General features: G+C 33.7%; 1 protein-coding gene and 1 pseudogene across 1 annotated transcript; one reads left to right on the top strand and one right to left on the bottom strand.

Annotated features, from left to right (window-relative positions):
* Positions 1–347: 347 nt before the first annotated feature.
* Positions 348–6900, top strand: LOC132064659 (protein WHAT'S THIS FACTOR 9, mitochondrial-like; annotated as a pseudogene).
* Positions 6901–9477: 2577 nt separating this feature from the next.
* On the bottom strand, positions 9478–10833 carry LOC132064658 (chlorophyll a-b binding protein CP24 10A, chloroplastic). The gene is made up of 2 exons (XM_059457721.1): positions 10499–10833; positions 9478–10138 (listed from the first exon to the last, which is right to left on the bottom strand). Exons 1-2 carry the CDS (start codon positions 10717–10719, stop codon positions 9589–9591), a joined length of 771 nt encoding a protein of 256 aa, XP_059313704.1. The 5' UTR covers positions 10720–10833; the 3' UTR covers positions 9478–9588.
* Positions 10834–12888: the final 2055 nt, after the last annotated feature.

Raw genomic sequence — 12888 nt, 5'->3', positions numbered from 1 at the left:
AAGAAAATAATTTCTTCAATGAAAGTATGGAAAACAAGTATTATAAATGGCATTATGGTGAAATTTATGAACCATAGTTAATAATTTGCATTCGATTTATGACAAACATGATAAAAAATACTCGCCATACTAGGTTTATTTTGTCATTTTCACTAGGTTATTAGACTAATGTTATATTAGCTTATAATTGACTTGTGTAAATATTACACCATCAATAGATAGAACCCCTTCTCATAATTATTGTGTCAAACTTAATCAACATTACTCATGGCAACACTTGCAAAGTGCGACCCATGAACTTATGACGTCGAACTCTTAGGCCAACTCAAGTAAACGGTCATAATTCCACATTTTAATCTGTAGTGTATCTTTACTTTAAAAGTATATTTATCAACAATCACTATGCCTTAATTTCAAGCTAGATGGATCCAGCTTAAACAAATTGTTAATGTTATCAAACAGTAAACTCTCCATGAAATTTATGATACGTTGTTTAACTTGTTCAGTTCTTTCCGTGTCAGCAACGTTGCTAGATTCGACTCCACTCCATACTTGTCTTCAAATCTCAACTCCCAGTCGAACATTCACCTTAAAGCCTAAAACACACATTGTATCTGTCGAACTCAATTCTTTTCCAAATAACCTTTCTTCTTACAAGTGCTTTTACCTGTCACAAATCTGTTATTATACCTTCACCAATGGCTTCTATGTCACAGTTGCTGTCTCTAGGTATAACTCGTTGTCGATCCATTTCAAGAAAACCAGGGAAAGTTTCATCACCAACTGTGCTTCTCCAGAAAATGATGCCCAAAACTGAGACCCCATTTGAATTGAATATGCATTACTGAAATTATTCCCTTCTCTTTTTATACTTTTTGCTTCAATACATAAAAATTTTGTTAGTTATAATTTTAATTTAATTTTTAATTATTATATTTAGTTATGAATATACCCCTCATAAAGGTTAAGTGTAGATTCCTATATTACATAAGGTACTAGTGCTTAGTGTAATTAATCCTTTTCTTTCCTCAGTTCTTGTTTCCTTCCCTTCTGCAAAACCCACTGCTTAGTTCCATAGCCACCCAAAACCTACATATGAATTTGTTAGAAAAATCCGTATTCTCAACCCTAAAATCCATAGCCACCCAAAACCTTTGTCACAATCTTCAGCAACATAGAACCATAGTAAAAGTACGTTTGAAATGGGTGAAAAACAGAGGCTTAGACCATATTATTGATGTTCAAACGGATCTTAAAGCAACTTGTTTATTAAAAGACGCTATTTTGCCTTCACCAGTTGGTTATCTGACTGCTAAGTCACTTGCTGATTCCCAAAAACTACTTGGGCTTACAGTTCCTACACTTAGGTTTATTAGAAGATACCCAACTCTTTTGGAAGAGTTTCCTCACCCACAGTACCCTTCTTTGCCTTGTTTTAAGCTTACCCATATTGCCAAGATTCTTCATGATCAAGAATTGAAGGTGTTTGAAGATAACCAAACTGATTTGGTTGAAAGGCTTTCAAAACTTCTTATGATGACAACCAACAGAATGGTACACTTTTGTTTAATCATTTGGTTCCATAGATTGTTGCTGCACTTAGCAAAAAAAGGATGGATTTGTGTCCAACATAGATATTGCAGCTCTTCTTATATTTGGTGATGGTTGTGAATGTCATAGCATATCCAACAAGAAAAAAAAAAAAAAGAAGCAAAACTAGGAAGAAGATTCGAAATTTTCTTGAGGATCTTTTTTTTTATTTTTTTTATTTTTAAATAAGTAGTACTCTCTGTGTCCCAATTTATGCGATACATTTTTCTTTTTATTCTGTCCAAAAAAGAATAGTATTTTTCCTTATTTGACAACAATTTAATTTTAAACATTATTTTTTACGCTTAACGAGATGATCTATAAACACACAAATATCTTTGGCTTATTTTAGACCACAAGATTCAAAAGACTTTATTTATTTCTTAAACTTCGTGCCCAGTCAAACTATATCACATAAATTGGGACGGAGGGAGTAATTATTATATGACGAATGGAGCTTTTCTTGGGATTATTGCCAATGTAAGTATACTTGTGTCACTGCATTTTACCTATCATGTACCCAACGTGGAGGAGCTGGTGGATTTCTATTTAATTCGAAAATGCTTAATATCTGCGAATCGTGGTTTTGGTATGTGATAGTTGTTGGTGGATTAATTTGGCTTAGTTGTAAAGACTTTGCTGATGTAGCTTTTAGGTATCAAGATAAAATGCCATTTTGTGAATTTCAAAATACAGTACCAGTACTGCTCTTTTTCTTCTCTATGCGGAGCTGTTTTTGTCAAATTTGACTTTAATATTTGCAGGTGGCGCTGCAATCCTTACATCCTTTGAAATGGGATTTAGGATTGCCTGATGATTTTGACAAGAAATTAGTTAAGAAGTTTCCAGATCATTTTAGGATAGTTAAGGGAACAAATGGGTTGGCTTGCTTAAAGCTTGTTCAGTGGCCAGAAAAATATGCTGTGTCTGAGCTGCAAAAGATGAATGATGATAGCATTAGCAGTCCTCCAGCGCTGGGGTATAGGGAATTTAAAAGGGGCAAAGCTGCATTAGAATTCCCGATGAGTTTCCCAAGGGATATGGGGCACAGAAGAAGGTCAAAGTGTGGATGGATGAGTTTCAGAAGCTGCCTTACATCTCACCTTATGGGGATTCAAGGGGAATCGACCTCAATAGTGATCTTACGGAAAAGAGATTAGTTGGGGTTTTACATGAGTTCTTGAGCTTGACACTATACAAGAAAACAAAGAGAAATTACTTGAGGAGCCTGAGAGAGGATTTATATCTTCCAGATAGATTTACTCGGATATTTACTAGGTATCCAGGAATATTTTACCTCTCACTCAAGTGCAAGACAACAACTGTGGCGTTGAGAGAGGGGTACCGTCGTGGGAGACTTGTAAATCCACATCCTCTGACACACCACAGGGATAAGTTTCATCATGTTATGAGGACGGGGTTAATTTACCGAAGCAAAGGAGTGAACATTTTGCCGCAGCTGGACAATGTGCTTGATGAAGAAGAGACTGAATTGACTGATGAAGAAGAGATTGAATTGACTGATGGAACTTTTGATGCAGAGACAGGTAGTGATGAAGACTAGCATCCCCTCAACATAGAGAATTTCAAGCTCTTGAGGTACCTTGACTTCTGTTATTGTCTCTCTTGAGTGGTTATATTGAATTGGATATATATATATATATATATATATATATATGTCAAAATGGAATCTCTACTTGAAGATCTCCAGTGGCATATGATGGATCAATATTGAAAATTGGCAACTCTTTTGCGTTCACTGAATAATCGTTGTCGCTATGGAAGTTTTTACTTCTACATATAACGTCTGTAGAGGGTACAGTTATATTGCAGTTCATACAATGAGAGTTCCTCTATCCATTTTTTTTACTATATTAGAAGCATGAGTGGAGGTGGTTTCGTCGTCCACCTCCAACTCATGTTATTAAAAAAAAAAAAAAAGTGGACCCCATATTAAAAAACAAGCAATATTTAAAAAAAAACGTGGACCCATATTAAAAAATCAAGAAATATCCATGTAATTCCCAAAGTATCCTCATTAAGTCAATAATGGTGGATTCATTGCCACATGCGTATCAACCCATTAGTGGGAGAAAATGAAATTATTGTACAGCAAAAAACGTGGACTCCATATTATTGCTTTTCTTCAAAAGGTTAATTAGCCAAACCATACAATTTCCTTTCTTTTCGTATATTAGCCTGAGATCTAATCTAGATATTTAACTGTTATATTTGTTATTCCGCCATGTCATTTATTTGTTATGTTTACTAAAATAGATATATACATATATATGTATATATATATATATATATGTATATGTATATATGTATATATGTAGATATGTATATATGTATATATATATATGTACATACATACATATATATATTTCTTACTCTAATAAATGTGAAAAGAGATTAATGTAGTAAAAAAAAAAAAAAATTAAATGGAGATCAAATAATAAATAAGGTAAATTAGTCAAATTATAATTCTAATTGACGTTTCCTTAAAAAAAATGTGCAAAGGACAACACGACAAGTAAAATAAGCTAAACCAAGAACATTCACTAAAAATTAAAAAATAGTAGTTCTTCATTTAAATAGAAAATCAAATTTCTACTTTGTTTCGTTTTAAACATGTAAAATTAATTTAATAATTTGAACTAGAATTATCCAAATCAAAATTTGATAAAAAATAATAAGTATTGTTTAGGTCCAATCTACGTACATTAACAATAGAATATAATAAAGTATTAATAAACAAGTCTTCTCTTTTAAAAAGTATTAATAAATTTTTGCAAACTTTGTATTCATAGCAAACACAAATATAATAAAGTTTTGGATACGGAGCACAAACTATAATGTTATATTAATCGTTTTTTGAATATTATATATATATATATATTATCACTACCCAAACACAACTACATACACATAGATACACTATAATCCAAAGTGTTGGGCCCGTGCTACGCCATCTAGTAATTTAGAAAGCAGGAAGATGGATGTGGGCAGGGCAGCCTGGTGCACAAAGCATCCCGCGTTAGCAAGGTCCAGAGGAGGGGGTGTGATGTAGGCAATAAATGATCAATCATGGACATGGTAAATTTTGAGAATTGGTACAACAAAGGAAGGATATTTCAGTTACATAACATTGACAATTATAAACATATCATGCAACGAAAGAAGAGAAAAGATGGATGTAGCAAATATCGTTTTTTGATAAAGAAATTAATAGCAAATATCTTCCTAGTCTATGTATAATACATAGAGCACAATTCTACATGGACTCAACCATTAAGCTGCTATAACAGTTTTCTTAGCCATTTAATTGCCTTTTAAATTTGTATGATTTGTGTGCTTTTTGTTGATGTATAACTCTCAGGTATAAGGTATTTCATTTAGCTTGATCCCGTATTCCAAGATTGTCAGAAACATGGTTCTTACGGCTGTTTAAGGAGGAACATATATCCGTTGGAATGTTGAATACTGTTTTTTGTTTGTTTGTTTGTTTCTTTCTTTCTCTCCTTTTTCTTTGGGATAAAGTCTTATTTGGGTTTCTTCTAAATTACAGGAGTAAGCATTTTATGTAATGCTCGGTACCCTATTAAGTGGATTAGGATGCAAAGATATCCCACATTTCCAGAACAAGAAGTGGAACTGTTGACTATAAGTGATACCCCTGGGAAAAATTATAAGATATCTACACCTTGTACTTTCTGGTATACTAAGATTAAAATATATATATTTTCTTTTCTGAAGTGGTAACATCTGCTAAGATCAAATTCTCATGAGTAAAATATACGTTTGAATTTAGAATCCTTCTCCGACTACCCTTTCTTTTTGCAAGTGCTTTTACCTGTCACAAATCTCTCTTACACCTTCACATTGGGCTTCGATGTCACAGTTGCTGTCTCCGGATATCATTCGTTGCCAACCCATTTCAAGAAGGCCCGGAAAAGTTTCATCACCAACTGTGCTTCTCCAGAATGATGCCCAAAACTGAAACCCCAATTGAATTGAATATGCATTAGTGAAATTACTCCCTTCTCTTTTTATATTATTTGCTTTAGCTCCTTCAAATGTCTGGAATCTTGATTTGTTTCTAGCATACCCTGCATTTCCTACTGTGATGGATATCAATCAGATTTGCGAGATTTTGCCCCACCGGTATGCATTTCTTATCTCTTTGTGAAAACATGTGTTTTGTTTCTTTCATTAATGACTTAAAATGACAAATTATTTAGTATTGGAATGAAATGGACTCGAATAGAGTGGAAAGTATATGTAGGACTTACATACACACCCCAACGAGTTTGGGATGAAGGCGTAGTTGGTCGATTCATTTGTTTCAGTAATTTGATGGGATTAGTGAGGAGGGATGCATTATTTTCAGTTTTCCATTTCTTCCTAGTGGATAGAGTGATTGAATAGAATCTAGGAGTGTCAGCTGTGATTATCAAAGATAACTTCTTGAGGTATATGATTAGTTTCCTCGTTCCATGACTGAAGACTGAATGTGCATTTGTGTTGGTTCGATGGTCTTTCCTTATTGAGTGTGGCATATATTAGAGTTCCTCTTTTCAAATTCTAAGTAATTGGATAAATTTGGTGTCTTACTACCAACTTCAGAATTTAACGCCAATGCTAATTTAACTGATGATCATTTTGAACTTTTTCCATGTAGCATGTTGGTTCATGTCATTACTGAACAGATAGACGAAGTACTTGATTTTCAAGAGTTACTCTTATCCAAGTTGCTGGCTTGGCTATCCTTGTAACCTGAAGTGGCAGGCTCCAGAGAGAACTTCTTTTTGCTGTAATTAGACAAAGGTTCAGGAAGTCAGTGGTGGCTGGAGATATTTTGGCAATGAGAATGACACTGATCAAGCTGCAAAAGCAATTTGGACTAGCAAACATGGAAGGAATGGCATGCGTAGTAGGGGATGTGGTTTGTTAGGGAGAGTTCTTGATGGCTACAGGCAGTGAGTAATGTTTTGCAGCTATTAGTCTATTACTAGGAACTTTTCTGGCACCTTGATCAGTTTTCTCCCTCCATCTGATCCCATTAATGTTAAACCAGGGAACTTTTTTTGTTTAAAAAAAAAAAAAAGAAAAAAAAAAGATCATCTGTAGAGTAGTACTATGAGCTTTTGGTTGCTTTCCTTGCCAAAAATAAATAAATAATAACCTATTCAAAAAGGCTAAATGAAGTAGTTTGTTACCTTCAGGATGAATGCAAATTTCCTATATCTGTGAGCAAAGGGCTTTTTGTCCTTTCGTGGATTGGTATGACAATCCTTATTCTGATTATACTATGAGTTTTTGGACTTATAAACCAGTAAGGCAGCAACTCAATGACAATGTTGCCCTGCTGGTTGAATTATGTTGTCTTGAAGGTTTCTTCTGCATTTTGATCAAATTTTCATTTGTGAGTGCAAATTATGCTCACTATTGAACTAGTTCTCCATATGTTAAGTCATGATTCTTGGATCATTTGATTGGAATTTTTACTACCATTTCTCTGGAGTCCGGAACCAAAATGACCCCAAAAAAAAATCTTTTGAACCAAAATATCCTAACAAAAAAAAAGTGACAACAATATTTTACTGCGTTATAGAAACAGTACCAAAAAAAAATAAAATTGGCCAACTTTATTTTTTGCAACAATTAGTGTTTTTTTTCCATATTTTGACAATGATTAGTCATGTGTCAAGATTCCGAAACGTCAATATTTTATATAGAATTTGATATTTTTTTTTGCGTATAATAATATAGGCTCAATATATCAAGGATACGTAAACGTTCGGATCGACATTTTAGGGGTTGAAAAGATGCCCGAAGTAAGTTTTGTTTGAAAACTTTAGGTTTAAGTGTTCTATATACATAGACGTCCATTTTTGTTTGAAGACTTGTTGTTATTGGCTTAAAGTTTTTTATGTTTAGGGTTTGAATTTAAGTGTGTTATTTTTTAAAGCGTAATTTTATTTCGAATATACGCGATTTTTTGCCCTCGGACGTCCGATTTACGCGATTTTTTTTTTTTTTTTGCAACATATTCAAAATAAAGTTACACATTAAAAAATAACACACTTAAGGAACACTTAATATTTTTTTTCCATAAAAAAATCGCAACATCTTATTTTAATAAATCTTTTCTTTGCAACAGTTAGTGTTTTTTCCATACTTTGACCAACAATTAGTCGTGTGTCAAGACTCCGAAACGTCAATATTTTATATAGAACCTGATATTTTTTTCTGCGTACAATAATGTAGGCTCAAGGATACATAAACGTTCGGATCGTCGTTTTAGGGGTTGAAAAGGTACCCGAAGTAAGTTTTATTTGGAAACTTTAGATTTAAGTGTTCTATTTTTATAAGGTTATTTTAGTCAACTTTATATGTCGAGAAAATTAGTCAGCTTTATTTTTGAAAATTGAAACCACAAAAGTGAAATTGACATTTACAGCTACATTGCTCCGGAATTTTTACGTTGAAATCTATTGCGGATCATCATATTATAAGTAAAGAAAACTAAAAACTTCACGGCAATTTGGGGGAAAATTGAAATTGAATAGGATAACAGGTGTTTTTTTAAAAATCGGCTCGGCCAAACCGCCTTATGGCTATTTGCCCTCATATATCTCGAAAAAATACGCAAGATGAAAAAAAACCGCATGAAACGGACGTCCGAGCGCAAAGTTATGCCCAACTAAAGTTTGACTACTTTACAACTAGTTTTTCACCTTATATTTTTTAGAACTAGATTTATATTCAAAATAAAGTTATATCTTGATTAAAAAATAACACGCTTAAATCAAAACCTTAAAAAATAAAACACTTAAACCTAAAATTTTCAAACAAAACTTACTTCGGGTGCCTTTTCAACCCCTAAAACGACGATCCAAACGTTTACGTATCCATGATGTATTGAGCCTGCATTATAGTATGCAAAAAAAAATATCAGGTTCTATATAAAATATTGACGTTTCAGAATCTTGACACACGACTAATCGTTAGTCAAAGTATGAAAAAAACTCTAAGCGTTGCAAAGAAAAGATTTATTAAAATAAGACGTTGCGATCTTTTTATGGAAAAAAAAACTAAGTGTTCCTTAAGTGTGTTATTTTTTAATGCGTAACTTTATTTCGAATATGTTGCAAAAAAAAAACGCTTAAATCGGACGTTCGAGCGCAAAAAATCGCCTATATTCGAAATAATGTTACGCTTTAAAAAATAACACATTTAAATCCAAACCCTAAACATAAAAAACTTTAAGCTAATGACAACAATTCTTCAAACAAAAATAGACGTTTATGTATATACAACACTTAAACCTAAAGTTTTCAAACAAAACTTACTTCAGACACCTTTTCAATTCCTAAAATGACGATCCGAACGTTTACGTATCCTTGATGTATTGAGCCTACATTATTATATTTAAAAAAATAGCAGGTTCTATATAAAATATTGACGTTTTGGAATCTTGACACACGACTAATCATTGATCAAATTATGAAAAAAAAACACTAATTGTTGTAAAAAATAAAGTTGGCCAATTTTTTTTTTTTTTGGTACTGTTTCTATAACGCAGTAAAATATTGCGTTATAGATTTTTTTTTTTAACTGATTCTATAACGCAGTATTTTACTATGTTAAAGGACTTAACCGTGCCGTTACGATTAAATCCTTTACTGCGCTAAAGGTACTTTTGTCACTTTTTTTTTTTATTGGAGTATTTTGGTTCAAAAAGTTTTTTTTTTTAGGTCATTTTGGTTCCGGACTCCATTTCTCTGCCTCTGCATCGTTGCACTTGTTTTACTGTTCTACTTGGGCCAGAGCAATCTTAAACGTTGTCATAAATTAGATTAATGTAAGTGATGAACTGTCTCAAGGGAAGAATTTGAATTTTCTCGAGGGTATAAATCCTAAATCCAAGCTTTGGCTTCTACTTTCTACATCCAGTGACTCTTTACAATGACATGTTTAATATGAAGTTCCTTACAAACCAAGAGCTCCAAGGGGTGTCTTCCCTTGCCCAGCCTCAAAATAGAAAATTAACATGGCTAACATAGCAAGTCTAGCATGCTTGATCTCAGCAACCTTTAATCTCTCAAGCTTCTCTGTGTCAGGGATGTAAACACCATCCTGGAGTGTACCAGCTAGTGCCAAAGGATCGAAGAATTTTCCACCAGGGTAACCCTGTTCGCCAGTGAAGTTGGCAAAGTTCTCAGCAGTCTTTGACCATGGAGTGGCCCATTCTACAGATTGAGATTCAGGGTTGAAGAAGTCGACCCACCTTTTGCTCTCAACCCACCCCATGAGGAGAAGCTGAGTTCCAAGAAGTGAGCCAAAAGAGAAAGGTGCAATAGCACCAGGGTCAGCACCAGCCTCGAACCATGGAATACCACTCCATGCTTGACCAACAAAGATGCCCACTACTGCAGCCATTGCCCATCTGCCATGAATGAGCTCAGCTTCTCTGTACCATTTCAAGAATGCTGGGTCCTTGCCAAGACCAAGTGGGTCAAAACCATAGTCCCCAGGGAGCCTGTAGGTACAAATATGGTTAAGCCTTTGCAAAAGAATGAAACAGTAGGACTCAAGGGTGCAGCCTAGTGATCAATGAGGTAGGTTGAAAATTATAAGGTCTCAGGTTCAAATCCCAACAGAGACAAAAAAAACTACATGATTATTTCCGATCTGTCCTAACCTTGATGGAAAAGTTACTTGATAAAAAATGAAACAGGAGGAGAGGGGGAGGGAGCAGAAGAGAGAATCTAGAGCATGTTCAAGGTTCAAGCTTTCTGCTTAAATCATATATACATGTGCTAAACACACTAATTCTAAATCCTAGATTCATCTATAGGGGATGGGGGTTGAGTGTCGGAGATATATAAAGTGAACTTACGATCCATCGAGCCACTCGGGGTCAATCAAATTGCCACCACCTTTAACAGCAGGAATCCAAGATTTCTTGGGAGCAGCAGCCACCACAATGAACCTCTTGGGAGCGGCAGCACCGCCGACTCTGGCGGCGACGGGGGCTGCCAACAAGGCCTGACTTTTCTTGCCACCAGTCAAGAAAGAGGAGCTCAACCCATTCAACACTGCAGCGGATGTTGTAGCCATGCTTATTTTGTATGTGTAGAATAGACTGATAGTTCTAAGGTGCAAAGCAAAGTTGTAGATAGTTCTGTTTTTTTCTGAATGAAGAAATGAGATTCCTGGTTATAAGGGTATGAGATCAATAGGGGACGTTGGAAGGAGCCAAGTAGGATAAATGAAATCTGAGATATCTGGTGGATAGATTTCGGACCAATGAGGTCTTGACTTACATCTCTATGTCCCTTATTTGTACCATCCACGTGGACACTTCCTTCTCCGTTAGTTTTGATTCTTTTGTCTTAGCTGTTATTCTTGTAGTGTATGCCTCTACATGGTGTGTAATTATCTTTTTCTTTTTTGTGGCAACAAATGCCGTTAAAAGGTTGGGTTGATTGTAAGATATTGAACATCTCAGCTTCTACGAAGTTCTTTAAAGCTGACGTGCGGTTGCTTATGGTAAAAGCCATAGTTTTCATAATTAGTATATCTACACTTAGTAACATTACTCATGATGACTCTTGCAAAATGCAGCCCATGAACTTACGATCTAGAAAGTCTTGGGGCAAGTGCTAGTAATTCTAGTTCTAGGAGAGAAAAGGATGTGGTTCGACTCCTTGCTTGCATTTATATATTCCCTTTTCAAATGTTTAGCAACAACTACAACACTTCAATCCCAATTTAGTTGTGTTCGACTTAATATTTATATTTTCAAAAGAATGCCCATGAAAAATATGGAAGTGCGTAACATCAAATGCAGATCCACCCAAAATAGAGCTAAACTTATATATATGCTAATATCTACATGTAGTTCTTCAGAAAAAGTGGGATTTGTAACTTTGGGATCAAGGTAGATTAAGTCCTACAACAGGTAAAAGTGATCGAAAAGTGTAAAAATTATTAACAGTATCAGCGTATTTAAGTTAAACAAACTCATTAAAATAGAGTCTTAGAGCCCGTTTGGATTAGCTGAAAAAAAGTGGCTTTTAAGCATAAGTCTTAAAGACTTTTTTAAGAATCTTTAAAGTTATTTTATAAATAGCGACATATTTGGATAAAAGTGCTTAAAGGATTTTTTGAAGTAAGGGTAATATTAAAATTAACAAAAAATATAAGGGATAAGAAGGTAAAGTTGTTGGTCAAACTAAAATTGCTTTTACACCAAAAAAATAAGTTGGGGTTGAATAACTTCTTGATTTTGGCTTATTTTAAACACTTGTTAACTTAATTTAAGTTATTATTTATTTTTATCAAACATCTAAATTAGTTAAAAATAGTTTATAAGCTGGTTTGACCAACTTATAAGTCAATCCAAACAGGCTCTTAGTAAATTCTATAAAGATTGATTATTCCAAAAATGGAAGAAAAGAAAGAGATGGTACCATTTCTTTTTTTTGCGCGGAGTGCCCTTCTTTTGGGCTGGTCTTTATATTTTGCCCCTCATTTATGTCTTCTTTAAATTTTGCATTTCTTGCTTACCGTTTAATGAAAGTTTTTTGATGAAATTATCCTTACCCCATTAAAATCCTTTTTATTTCGTCATTTGCCCCCTTTTTTTTTTTTTTTTTTTTTCCTTCTTTCCTCCTCTCGTTTTGTGTTTGTCTCATATGTTCTAAAACGTACGAATTTGAGATCTTTTGCTCGTTTCAATATTTGTTTTTATGTTAAATTGTTATTTGTTGAATTAATATCTTTGTCTTCATCGCTTTTTATATTTAATTGATCCTTTTTTATTTAAAATGATAATGTTTTGTTATAGTGTCTGTATGATTTTTTGAACTTTAGTTTCATTCCCCATGTATATATTTTAGTTTTTTGAATGTCGTATTATGAATGTCGTAATATGTTTTAGTTGATTTTGATATGCGTTTTGGTTTTCTCTTTGTTGAATCATGAAGTTTTTTGTGAATCCATTTTTATGTTGTCTTCTCGTTTTTTATTTAATAATCGGTTTTTGTGAAGAATGTGTTTGTTTGAGGCAACATATGCCTGGTCCGGCAGAAGTTATTGATTTTTGAAACCTGGTTATGCGGTTTAAGCATAAAGTTATGCTTGTTCGCATAACTTCATGAATTAAGTTAATTTATGTGTGCTTGGTTTTATGGTGTTTTCTTGTTAATAATTTTGATTTTTATGCAATCTTATGTGTTTTTGGTGTTGTTTTGTTAATAATGTTTTGTTTTGGTTATGAAAAAT

Source organism: Lycium ferocissimum, chromosome 7 (genome assembly GCF_029784015.1).
Source record: "Lycium ferocissimum isolate CSIRO_LF1 chromosome 7, AGI_CSIRO_Lferr_CH_V1, whole genome shotgun sequence".
Classification (NCBI taxonomy): domain Eukaryota; kingdom Viridiplantae; phylum Streptophyta; class Magnoliopsida; order Solanales; family Solanaceae; genus Lycium; species Lycium ferocissimum.
This window is presented reverse-complemented; position numbering and strand designations above follow the sequence as displayed.